General features: G+C 49.3%; 1 protein-coding gene across 1 annotated transcript; it reads left to right on the forward strand.

Annotated features, from left to right (window-relative positions):
* The first annotated feature begins 44 nt into the window (after positions 1–44).
* Positions 45–10,728, forward strand: LOC311158643 (uncharacterized protein C3orf18 homolog). Its single transcript, XM_084214204.1, has 5 exons — positions 45–157; positions 3,538–3,932; positions 5,258–5,283; positions 6,794–6,923; positions 8,137–10,728. The coding sequence occupies exons 2-5, from the start codon at positions 3,699–3,701 to the stop codon at positions 8,215–8,217; spliced, it is 471 nt and encodes a 156-aa protein (XP_084070330.1). The 5' UTR covers positions 45–157; positions 3,538–3,698; the 3' UTR covers positions 8,218–10,728.
* The last annotated feature ends 2,485 nt before the right edge of the window (positions 10,729–13,213 follow it).

The following is a 13,213-nucleotide window of genomic DNA, read 5'->3' on the forward strand; positions in this document are numbered from 1 at the left end:
CGACCAATGGCCTGGGGCGGCGTGCGGCGGGGCGGGGCCAGCGGCGGTGCGCGCGGAGCCGAGCGGCGCGGCCCGGCCCCCGCGGCCCCGGGCGCGGCCCCCGGCGGCCGCTCCGCCCGCGCCCCGGGGGGACCGGACGCCTCGGCGGCAGCGCGCAGTAAGTGCCGGCCCGGCCGCCCCGGCGCGGGGGCATCTTCCAGGGAGGGGCAGGGTGGACCGGGCCGGGCCGCGCTGCGGGGGTGGCCGGCTGCGCCGTCCCGTCCCTCCCGCGGGCACTGCGTGGCTGCCGCGGCCTCTCGGGGTCCGGCCCCGGCCGTGTCCCGGGCGGGCCCGGCGGAGCGGTGGTTGCGCCTCGCGGGGAGCCGGCTCTGAGCCCGGGGCTGAGCCCGCGCCGCCTGGGCAGCGGGAAGGGCCCCGTAACCCGTTATCCGCCCGGAAACTTCTCGGGATGGGGAAGGAGGGACTTCCCGCAGGGATGGAGTCGGGGCAGCGGTGCAGTGGCGCTGCGCGCACGGGGCCGGGGCGGTCGCTGCTAATCCGGTGTGTGTCAGAGCGGGGTCAGAGGAACGGTGACATTGCTGGGGAGAGTCCCCGCGCCTGGGCCAGGGTGGAATGGGACCCTGCCCTTCTCGGACAGCGGGAGGGTGACAGCCAGGGAGCTCCGGAGCAGCGGGCACACACGGCTGGGGCTTCCTCGCTGCCCTGGAGCCTGGTCAGCTCTGGAGAAGAGGTGGGGGAAGCCAAAAGTTCACCCACTGGGAAGCCACATCCCGTTGCCAGCAGCAACACAGTGCCGCTTGCATTGCTGAGTTACTACAGATACTTCATCTTGGTGAAGTAATGAAGAATCTATACTTGTTATTATTCTTCATCCAGAGACCCTCTGCCCCATTTTCATCCCTGTGACACAAATCTCTGTTCCTGTCACACCCAAAATGAAACAGCAGCACAGAGATTAAAACCAATACTTCAGAAAAGACTCAGAGTGAGGCCCAAAACAATTTTCTGCATCTCAGAAGTGAGCAGCACCTATCAATCAGATCAGTTTGGAAATGCTGGTTTGGGAGAGAAACAAACGTGTTGTCCTTATTTGCAGACCAGCAGAGCCCAGCACAGAGCACTCCTGCTGTGCAAGGAGCTCTCTTGGTGCAGGCAGTGGAACAGTGCCAGCTGGCAGCAGCCGAGGATCTGGTTCCTCTTCTGTTCTATTTGTGCATGGACTATGCTGGAACCTGCCAGTGATAGGTAGTAGCTGTCCCTGGCCCTACAGCTGCCATCAGAAGCTTGGAGTGTGCCCAGCCTGCAGATGAAACTTCCAGCACCAGGATGACAACTGGGGAAGGAAGATGGTGGGGAAAGGTGATCCCCACCCCAGCTCTGCTGTGTAAGCTGTGGGCCCTGGGCCATCCTGGCACTCAGCCTCCCGGTCTGACTGTCTGCAGCCTGGACCAGGAGGAGCTGGGGAGCAGAAACAGCACTATTTGAACCTGTCTAAGCCAGGTCAGAAACCTTTGACACAGGACTGCTTTTAGAGCTAGGTCTGTGGAATGGGAATCCTTCAGCATGAGCAGGATGCCAAGAGCAAAAGAGGCACCATTCTCCCTTGACCAGAGTTTCAGCTGGCTTATTTCAACCCAGCCTTTTTTGGTTTTTTAGAACTGACACCACATTCAGCTGAAGGCCTAACCCATTTTGTTTCCAAAACTTAGGAGCTGTTCAAGATCTAGAGCCATACTCTGTAAAGCCCCTTGGGTCTGCTTCACTCCTTTCACTTAGACTCTTTTTCCACTCTTTATTTCCTTGGTAGTGGCTTTTTTAAAAATGGGTATTATCATTATGGAAAGTTTCCCTGAATAGCACAAATTGATGGATTCTGCCTGAGCAGCTGCTTGATCTGCTCAATAATTCCTTCCCTTTCCCTGCTGGGCTGTCACTGCTGCTGCTGCTGTTGTTGTGACACTGATTTCAAATTTACCATCTTTGTGCCCAAGTGTGCACTGCACCTGAGCTCTGCTGTGGTCAGGAATGGCTGGAGAAGTCCAGGTGCCCTGTGGTTAAAGCAGAGTGCAGGGCTTGAGGGTCAGTGAAGGGCACAATCCCCTTCAGCTGCAATGACTCACTGGGTTAGGAGGGACAATGTTAGGAGGGACCAGACCAGAACTGTTATTTTTAACATTTCTCTGGAAACTCCAGGGAGCTTGACAGTGTCTCCCAGGCACTTCAGAATTCCCCTTTGCTTCACAAAGTTGTTTCCAGGGGACTGAGACAGACCCTGCATGAGTGGCAAAGCATTTACCTGCTCAGAGAGCTGCAGGACAAGTGGAGGTGACTGCTCCAGCTGCTGACTGGCCACAGCACAGGCTGGTGCTGCTTGCCTGGGGTGGTTTCCCTGCTCCAGCTGTTAGTGGCAGATGTTGATCATGCTGCTTCCTGCAGTTGTGGACAACAGTAAGGCAGCACAGTATGGGAACTGCACAGTAACCTTGCCTGGAATGGAACAGAGTGGAGCAGAACAATGGCTCGTTTCTCTTTGCAGGCACATCTTTTTCTATTCAGAGCTCACTAACCCCTCTGTGCCAGCTGCATTCCAGCTCAGAGATGTCATGTCTGCTAAACTGCAGGGAAATTACCAGAGAACTGCTACAGAAGTTCTCAGGTCAGCTCAGCTCCAGAGGTAGCTGCGTTTTCAGGGAAGCAACTGATGATCTAAGGTTACATACAGTGTTTTTATAAACAAAGTGTGCAAATACTTCCCATAGGCTCATCCCGTGTCATGTTTTGCAACTCTTGATCATTTGCACAATAGAAGTATGAAGCAATTAAAGCCTTTCATGTTCTCCAGCATGAACAGATCTATCAAATTTCACAATTCCAATCCAAAATGAGACTAATTTTAAAATTAATATTGATAATTGCCAGTGCATGACTAAGCTTGAGTGGGTGCTTTCATGAGGGATTGAGGAATACTTGGTGTCTTTAGATGGAGGACTGATGCAACCCACCCTTTCCAGAGCACTGGGATGAGCGGCAGTGGGACAATGGATAGTGCAGGGATGCACCACAACAGGGAACTCCTGCTTTGGATTCAATAAAAAGCATCCTGAGATATGGATGCCTCACAGCTGAGTGTCATTTCATGGGGTATGTTCCCACTGGGGGAACATACCCCATGAAGGGGATAAGGGGATCAATACAACTTTTCAAAAATTAAAAGAAAGAGACAGAAGCAGGAAGATGCTCTATCATGGGGCAGATAGAGACCACCTGGTTCAGCCTGGGGCACATCAGAGACAAGGGTTCTGAGGTTGTCCCACATAGATCTCCAAGTGACTGCAAGGAGGCAGAGCTGGAATAGTGATGGGAGAGTTATCACCAACTCCAAGTGAATCAGGCATGACTTTGGGGGCTCTCAGTAAGCTTAAAAAACATTTTTCTTACTTTGAGCAGGTATTCAAAAACTCTGCTGGGGAACTGTGGGAAATGTTGTGCCTGTCTCCAAGAGCTCTGCACTGCTCATTTGTTCTCATTCTGTCCTAGGCCAAGTCCAGTGTGGTTCCTACCCTGAGGAAAACCCATCAGTGGTGATGCTGCAGGAGAGGTCTCACGTGGGGCCCTCAGTTGGGAGGGCAGCTCTGCACTCCTGCAGCTGATGGGAGAGGACAACAGCTTGGTAACAGGAGCTACCAAGAGCTGGCAGGATGAGTTACAGCTCACCCTCTGTGCATGACGTGCATCACAGCACTCCCACCACAGCCAAGCCAGACCCAGGGACAGCTCTGGATGTGACTGTACCACAAACAGCCACCGTAAGCCCTGAGACTACCAGTTTCAACAGCACCAAAATCCCAGATATGGCCAGCACTGGACCTGGCATGAGCACCATGCTGCTTTCCTTTGGGATCATTACTGTGATTGGGTTGGCTGTAGCAATGGTAAGAGCCCAGCTAAACATTCCTGTCTCTTGAGGATGGAGGGTGGCTGGAGGTTCTAGGACTGGTTTGCACTGAATAATTTATTTGTATCCCATTCAAGTCTCACCCAGAACTGCTGGGAACTGATAGTTCCTGAGATTCCTTTCTATTTTAAGGCCTTTATCAAGTGCTCCAGGTATTTCTGTAGTCTCCCTGAGGTCTAATCCAAATGGGATGCTCAGCAGGCCTAGGACCAGCCATATGTATCAGTATTTGTTTTTAATAGCAATAGGAAGTTAAATTTAAAGGGAAAAAAGCAGATTCTGTTCTGACTTGTTACCTGGAACAGCTGCATTGATTTAAACCTTCTCTTGGGCCCCACAACAAAGTTTATCCATGTTAACTTTTCAAGCAGACTGTTGAAACCATGTAAGTCCCCCCTGTGGACATGGGGTAATTATTTTTGAATTAAAGTGGCCTGAATCCATCTTAGCAAGGACTGCATTTCCAAGGTTCTGCATGCTGGGTATCAGTCCTTGAGGGTTTGGTGTGTCACTAACCTTGCCATTAATGCTGGGGGGAGAGGCTTTCAGGTACCCCAGTTCTGGACCAACCACAGGCAGTGCAAGGGCTGCAGCTCTCCTTTTATGTAACCAGATCATTTCCCTGCCAACAGAGAAGGTAGCAGCAAGCTCCCATTCCTTGTGCAAGGAAGGGCTTCACTAATACAGCCATCAGAGGAGCCTACTGCAAAATTTCATTGCAGGCCCCAGGAGGAATTTTTCCAAAAGCCCCTAAGAAAACCTGGAAACAGTCAAAAGTTCCCAAGAGCAGCATCCAGCGTCCATAGTTCTCAGAACAAGGCTGTGGAGGCCCAAAGCCTCCCTTTCTTCCCTGCACAGGCTGACAGAGGCAAGTCCCTGAGCATGCCCTCCCTCTTTGCTTCTTCCCTTTGTATTGGGGAGGGGGTAGCAGCACTTCTGTGCTGTAGGAAGTCTGCACAATCTGCAAAATCACAAAGGGAAGCTTTTTCATCCACTCTTAAACTGCAACATATGTCCTGCAGCCACAGAAATGTGCTGAGCTACACCTGGTAATACACCTAATACTCCTACTCCTACTAACACACCTAATAACAGGCCACTGAGCACTTAGTGTCAGACATGATGTGCTGCCAAGCTCACAGTGATGCTATGAAATGTCATTTTCATTGTCACTTCTCCCTTCCCCCACTTTGGTGCACAAGGACACCAACCTTCTCTGCCTCTTTCCTGTGTGCCCAAAATTTCTCAGCTATTCCCCATCCTACTGGAACTGCTGTAATGATGCTTCTTTTTCTCCTTCAGGTTCTGTATATCAGGAAGAGGAAGAGGTAAGTAAGATCTGTTATTGGCTGAAGGGAACTCAGTGCTTCAGAATGCAGAGTGAGCTCAGGAGGAGATGGGGAGAGTGCAAGTGATGGCTGTGGGAGAACACTGTGTGACTGAGGCTGGCACACTGCACTCCTGGGACTGGGCATCCCTCTGACACCAGTGTCAAAGACTCCTTCACAGCTTTGGAAGGAGAATAAGGCTGAGCAGGAGGAGGTCAGGGATCCTACAAACTCATCACACTTCAATATGAGATGCATCAAAACAGAGGAGAGGGTTATGGGAGTATAAAGATGCTGGGAACTCCATCGTGACAGGTGAAGATCTCAGGTTTCGGCCATTCCCAGATTCCTATGTTTTCTAGCAGCCCCGGCAGTGACAGCAACTGGCAGCAGCACAGTGCAGAGATGCAGCTTCAGCCCAGGAGTTAATGTCTTAATTTCCTTGCTAAGCTCCTGGCTGAAAATAGAGAGGAGAGCAGCACGCAGGGAGAATCGCATCTTGGTTCTTCCGTCTCACAGCAGGGACTCTGGTGAAGATCCATGAGCTGTGGTACCTCCTCCCTTCCTGACTCCTTGGGGCAGATCTGGCCAGGCCACAGACTTCTAGAAAGTGCTGTTGCCCACTGTAAAATTTCCTAGCCCAGCCCCAAAGCCCAGGTCTGGGTGCTGCTGCAGGAGCAGCCAGTGCTTGCCTGTGAAAGTAGCACTGCTGGAGATAATGGTTGTGCTGGTAAGCCCATAGAGAAGCAGGGGAAGAATGTGTCATCCTAACAATTGCCAAAATAGATACTTGTGGTGACACTGCCAGTAACTGCTTGTGTATTTCCTTCTACTCCTAAACTCAGCTATAGCCAAAGGCAGGACTCAGTGTTCTCCCAGGAGCCACCCCATCCATCATCCAGCTCTGAGGAGACCTTTTGAGTAATAATTCATAGCTCTGTCTCTTGGAGCAATGATACAAGACTAGGAACAGTGTCCACAGGCATCAGCTCCCTGTGAGAATCTCTCTCTTTCCTATTTTCTATTTATTGCTCATTATTTTCTGTTTAATTTTATGTACTTCATCCCCAGAATTAAAGTACTCTCAGGCCACTGGAGCTTGAAGTGAAGTGCTGCTGGCTGTGACATGGCGGGATGGGCTGGTGTGGGCAGAGGGACAGGGGGAGAAGTCACAACAAGCCAAGCCAGTATGTTCCACTGTTTCTTTTGTCCCTCCACATAAAGCCTAATCTTTTAAGGTCTGCAAGAACTTAAATCCTGATTCCTCTGTGTGTCAAAGCCTGCCAACATAGATTAGTGATGGCAATTAATTCCTGTAACTGCACTCTGGGTGTCTTGCACTCCTGCCAGCTGTGTGTAAGAGGTTCTTAGCCTCATCCAGCAAGAGCCATAGCAGCAGAATCCCTGTGCAGCAGGAGAAGCAGCCTGCAGAAAGCCTCAGCAGTGGGGTGGGGAGCAGCCTGAGCCCTGTCCTTCTCAGCCAACCCTTTCCCTCCCCTCCCTTGGGCAGGTTGGAGAAGCTGCGGCACCAGCTCATGCCCATGTACAACTTCGATCCCACCGAGGAACAGGATGAGCTGGAGCAGGAGCTGCTGGAACACGGGCGAGATGCAGCATCTTCCCAGGCATCCCAGAGCAAGGTAGGCAGCAACCACCCCAGGCTCACTGCAGCCACTGCTACCTGCACTGCTTTACAACAGGGCCAAGGAGATTTTGTAGGGCTCAGGGCAGGGAAGATCTCAGGAGGACTTCCCCATCTCTGCCAGCCCTGGAGGTAGGGACTTGAGTGTTTTGGAGTCTTAGGGTGGACTGAGGAGTCAGGCAGTCTTTGACAGGAGGCTCTCTCCTGCAACAAGAGGTAGGAGAAATTGGAAAGAAGGGCTTCTCACCACTGTTTGGGTCCAGTTGCACAGTGTTGTCTGCTCCCTTTGTCACCACTACTACACAAAAAGCCTTTTTAAAAGAGCCAGCAGGGATGGTTGGAACAGGTGTCCCTTACACAGCCTGTCCTTGGAGCAAACATACCTCTCCTTTCACGCATTCCTTTCCAGATACTGTGTTACCCATGTCATCCCCTGCTTTTCCTGTCCAGCAGGAGTTCTCCCAAACAGTTCTGTTTCCATACACTTTATACCTTCAGAAAATCTGTAGCAAGCTTGGTGTGGGCAGAAAAGAGGAAATAATAAATACAACTGTAATTATAAAATACTTACCTTGAGACATTCTCAACCTGCTAAAGAGTTCAAAGGAGATTTGTTTGAATATGAAAAATAACCAACATATGAAATATACTAGTTTGGAAAGCAGGAAATGTGGTGTATAAAAGCAAAGGATCTTATCCTCTGAGTAACACATACTAGGACAACATCAGATCCCTCTATTAGTCCACATAGGGGGCTTACCTGGAGGTAGTAAAGGGGGGAAATTGTAAGGCCAGAGTTAACCTCAGCCCATTAAAACCAGGGACAGACTGGCCAGCAGGCTACCTCAGATCCCTCTCGCTAATGTTGGGAAGTACAAGAGTTTGAAGATTCAATGTAAAAAGAGAGGGAGAGTCTAAAACAACAGCTCAAGTTCAGGCAAAGGCACATTTCCAGACCTTTTTGATATCTCAAGCTTTTCATGTTGCCTTGTATATATAAAGAGTGAGACCCAGTAATCCAATGATGTGGGGATTTTAAACTGGCACGGATGTGCTAACTCTCCAGCTTGTTGTACTTTCCTGTCACAGCCTCGTTAACGCCTTATTAGCCAGGCAGCCTCCCCTGGGAGGGGTGAATGCCGTGTCAAGGTGCAGCCCCTGCCTGAGCCAAGGCAGCCGTGCTGGCTCTGAGCTCTCCTGCTCCCCTGCAGGTGCTGCTGCCGAGCCAGGGAGCCCTGCAGAGACCCAGCCGCCTGGTGTTCACTGACGTGGCCAACGCTATCAATGCATGACCGGGCCCTGCCCTGCTCCGGGATCCTGCTGAGAACGAGGAGGATGAAACCAACAAAGCAGTGACTTCCCTCAAGCATGGCTGATCCACTGAGCCCAGCTGGTCACCTGTTGGTTTGTGTCACACACGGGCACAGGAAGTGCCATCACTCTGGGAAACGAACCCTTTGTGAGGGCAGTGGTGATTTTCTGGTGTGTGTGTGTTACCATTAAAAGCTCCTGAGCTCCAGTTTCTGGGCTGGCACTGCCTGACACCACCTATCAAGCTCTGAGCTTAGGAACAGTGCCCGCTTTGTGTAGATTAACCTGTCAGAGCACAGAGCTGTGCTCTCTGGGTCAGGGAAGGAGAGAGGCACACATTTCAGAGAACTTCTCCACTGGCTTTGTGTGCCCAAGCCCCAAGGAAAGTGATGGATGAGCCTCTCTGTGCAGTGACCACAGCTCTGGCCAGTCCTGGGTGGGGACTGGTGGCAAAGCCTCTATGAGCCAGGAGAGCTGCTTGCCCCAGCTGAGGGCTGACCTGGGGCACAGCAAGGAGAACACAACCATAGGATTTATCACCTCCCAGGCCCGTGGCTGCTGCTAAACATGCACCAGGGTGGTGTTGTAGCATGGGGAATTCACTGGCTTGAAAAAGTGAAACAGTGAAGATTTGGCTGATAACATCCTTATCGGAGGAAGTGGCTGAATATCCCAAATTAGAGCTACTGTATAGACAGAGGGGATTTCACAGAGCTAGAGCCAGGGACTAACACTGTCTGGCTATGTGAGCCGTGCTGCTGTGCTAGGAATAAGAATGCTTGGGCCACAAGGAGGAGTTGAGCAGAACTAGGGTTCCAATACCATTTATCCCTTCCTGCTTTGGCTCAGGGAAGTTTCTACAGTGCAGAGCGTTATCTAGGAAAAAACATTAAGCTTTGAAATACTTTCTTTTAAAAAAGGAAAAACATGTATTGGCTCAACAACAACCCAGTGTTTGCCCCCAGAGATGACTAACAGCTGGTTTGTACTTCCTTACCTGCCAGGACCTGCAGTCAGAGCCTTCTCTTCTTCCTGCTGAAGGGAACACAGAGCTTTGCCTTAGCCTCTGCTCGAGTTACCTGCTAGGAACAGGTAGGTGGGACTAGACAGGTAAGCCAGGGGTTTTCCCTGTAGCCCTGAAGCATCTCTCTGCCTGTGCATCCTTCAGGGCTGCAGGAGGAAGAGAGTGCCAAGGGGTCTCTGGCCACCTTGGCACGTGGCAGTGCAGTGTGGGGGTCTGTTGGCTGAAAGCCTTTTGGTGGGCACTGGCCCCAAGTGCTGCAGACCAGCACAGCAGCCAGGGAGCACCATCAGTGCCACCTATGCCCTGATCACCTGCTGATCTTTGTGTGGTTACAGGCATTGTCAATCAGATTTTATTCCATCCACAGCACCAGTTAAAAGGGAATCAGGGAAAGCCAAAATTTGAATGCAGATCTAAAGCTTTATGCAAGGAGTTGTTTCAGAGTGACAATTCAGGTACCACGTGCTTTGTTGCAAGTTTGGACCTGCCAGTTAGTTTTTGTTCTTCCCCTGTGTGATTGTTTTTCCCATATTCATTAAATGCAGACTCTTTCCTGGCCCTGGGCCCCTGACCCCTGCAGGGCACAGCTCCTTACCAGCCTTCCCTCTTCCAGCTTTGCTCAGGGCAGCTTTGCAGGGCTAAATTGCTTTAGTTTATCAGTATCCAGCTGTCTTTTTAGAACTAGGGATTTCTGGGGGTATGTTCGGGGTTGGGGTGTGAAAAACAGCCCACTCCCTATTGCCAGGAGATGTGGCAGGAGGCACTCCCAGGCTGCTGCTGTTTGCCCCCAGGGATGCTGCTGGAAGGAAGGTGCATGGGTACAAATACTCAGTGTAATGCAGATTAGGTCCTTGGAATTTGGAGTCTGTCTGTGGGTATTCCCAGCCATCAGCTGAGAGACAAATAACCTCCCAACACAGACACACACTTGCCAGCTCCTGCAAGTGCTCATTGAGAGCAGCCACAGCTGATTTCTCCCTTCACTGCCTGTCCCCTTTCCAGGCTCTGCAGCAGCACAGGGAAACACGTGGCAGTAGGGGTGTCCAGCTGTCTTAAATTGCAGCATTTTCCCCAGAACTCTTAGGATTGGAATTTCAATGTTTTAAACTCAACAAAAAGCAAGTGTAAGCTGAGCTGTTTCCTCAATGCCTCAGCCCAGTGTGTGCCCTTCTCCCAGTTCTGTGTGCTGCAGTGCAACAACAAACACCTACACAGGAATTCTCTTGAACCATTCTCCCTGTGATGGTAGGCTTTGTCCTGTGATGACTGCCCTTAAGAGTAAAGAAGTGCAGATAATAAGACTAAAAGAATATTATGGGTAATTGCTGGGCTCATATTCTTTTAGTTCCATAGCACCTCCTCTCACAGTTCTTGGATGTATAATTTAGCAGAAGCATTATGATGTAATTTAATTCAAGTGTTTCTGTGTTTTAAAGCATTGAAATATAATTAAACTATTTACATGAAAGTCTAGTGTGATTGTCTTTTTCCCCTATCATTTTCAATTTCCCACAGGAACTGCTGGAGTGTTAGCCCAGTATCTGCTGGTAATTTCTGTGCAGTGAATTCCCCTGCTCTTTCAAAAACTGAACTAAATGTGAAAAACTTGGAAGGGGAAGCTCTGTGGGGGTCAAAGTTTAGTGTTCTACAGCACAGAAACTCAGATCCCTTCAGAAACGCTTGCTGGAGAAGTCAGGAGGGCGGGAGCTTCCAGCTGCCAGTCCTTGGCATCCAGAGTACAAAAAGAAATCCCAACTTACCCATAAAATGAATTCCTGTACAAACCAGGGGTTCATCAGCTCACCTGCAGCTCTGCCCACACTGAGGGGAACAGAAGATGATGACATTGTTGATGTATTTCAGATTTGCTCCTGCCTCATCTGGCCCACAGCCCCAAAACTTTGGGACTAGTTAGGAAAGCTGTCGGATGAACTCAAGAGGCAGTGCCCAGGCAGAGAATTAATTGTATTTAAAGCTAAATAGCTGCATATCCCACAGAACAATGTGGGGGAGAAACAGACTCAACTGTGAAGACTTCTGGGTGTACATGTGAAGCAGAAGTGGCTTGTGTTCCAATCAAGCCTCCAAGACACACAAAAGGATGGAATTAGGCCTCCACATTTGGGCTTAGGAGGCTGTCTGATTTTCTCCATGTGTGATTCCTCATGCTTATTATTTCTTGTTTTCACATCAATCTGGGCTGCTCCTGAACAACCAAATTTTTGTTTATAATCCCCAGAAGTCCAGGTCAAGAGACACTCACCTTATCCAGCCATGTGTGTGCTGAGGGTGCTGCACAAGGAGGAGGCAAAGCAGGAGCCTGAGGGGCATTTGTTTAAGACCTTTATTTAACAAACTTCCAGGCTAATTTGCAAGTTGCCAACACTCTCTATGCCTTCACCAAAACCATTTATGGGAAACTTCCAAACTTTGCTAGACAACAAACCTCACTCACCTCCTGTGGTTTAACCAATTGTAATGACCTCTTATTTTTAGCCAAGTTAGACCAAAACTGCTTGAGTTTAAAAACACTTGACATGCACTTGCTTAGAGGTAGGTTTGTCTACACAGAAAAGGTAATTAACTAATTGGGAAATAAAAAAGTTGACAATTTCTAAAAAGACAATCCAAGTGATCCAGTGTGAAATCCCAGCTCCCTGAAGATGTCTGGAATTCTGCCCACCTTTCATAGGCATTGACCTCCATCCTAATTCTCTGTGTAAACATAGAAGCTGAAGTTATGAATTGGGGTTTCAACTACACACAGAAGAGCTCCTAAAAGAGTGGAATTCTGTTTGTTCTCCTCCAGCACTTGCATTTTTATGGAAACAGTTCTTTTCTGAGGTTTTTCAGTGGACTGGTAAGAGGTAGCAAAGACTAGATTTTTTTTTTTTTTTTAATTTTAAGAAGTGCTTTGCAGGCACTTCCCAGAGGAATACTGCTGACCCAAAGCAGATGGATATACTATCTAGCCAAGGCAGTGTGCACCCCTATTCCACGCCACCAGCTGAGAAAGGACTGAGTGATGTCACAGGAAAAGCTTGAGTCTCTTACAGATGTAATCCCTAATCCATTTAGAAGCTGAAGTTACAGTCTCACTGCAACAGCTACTGCTCTCAGGTAGCAGGGGTTAATTAAACAGGCAGTACAAACAGAGTACAAACAGGCCTTGCAAACAGAGTACTGAACCTACCAAATCAACTGAAAATCAGGCACAGGAGTTGGTAAATATATTGGTCTGTTACTGGAGTAGCCTTTGAATGCAGATATGAACTGCAGCTGAATTTGTGAGTGCACTGAAGAGCAGCAGAATTCAGTGGAGCACCAGCTGCACCTTCTCATGTCTCCATCAACAGTACAGATTGACTTGTGTCATGTCCCACCCAGAGTTATCCCCACAGCAGGAGCTGGGGGTCAAACTCCTTGTATCTGGCAGCACAGCTCATCCTATAGCACAGGATTTAGGTCAGTCCCTGTGATCTAATCCATTCAGTCCTAGATTTCTCTGCTGTTTGGTAGTGGAGGCACAAAGATTATCTGTGATGCAGTTTTGAGCTGTGACCACCAAGCTCCATCCATAAGAGAGTACCCTTAGGGCAAACCAGATACCACATAGAATTAGGACTAGGACTCTCATCACTACTAAGCAGAATTAATGGGATCAGGACTCATCAGTACTAAACTAGATGGACTGGACAAAATGACCCAAAAGGAAAAAAAAAAGCAACCCACGACCTTCCCCCCTATTATCTCTCCAATCAGCCCTTCTTAATTCTGCATATATTTTTCTGGTGTTAAATAAATACTTGCCAAGGGAACAGAACTCTGATGAAAAGATAATAAATGAGTTCAATATATACAGCCATTTCATGGGTTCTGCTATGCACCACCATAAATTTAAAGCCAATTATGTTCTGTTTAAATATTTAACACTGTAAAGCTAGCCAATTTTA

Source organism: Fringilla coelebs, assembly GCF_963513975.1.
Source record: "Fringilla coelebs genome assembly, chromosome: 13".
NCBI classification, from domain to species: Eukaryota; Metazoa; Chordata; class Aves; order Passeriformes; family Fringillidae; genus Fringilla; species Fringilla coelebs.

What these genes read in the sequence shown, in the direction of transcription:
- LOC311158643 (XM_084214204.1), top strand. Translation starts at nt 3,699, where the DNA reads ATGAGTTACAGCTCACCCTCTGTGCATGACGTGCATCACAGCACTCCC. An exon ending in TTGGGTTGGCTGTAGCAATG is followed by an intron (nt 3,933 to 5,257) that starts GTAAGAGCCCAG and finishes TTTCTCCTTCAG; the next exon opens with GTTCTGTATATCAGGAAGAG. An exon ending in CCCAGGCATCCCAGAGCAAG is followed by an intron (nt 6,924 to 8,136) that starts GTAGGCAGCAAC and finishes GCTCCCCTGCAG; the next exon opens with GTGCTGCTGCCGAGCCAGGG.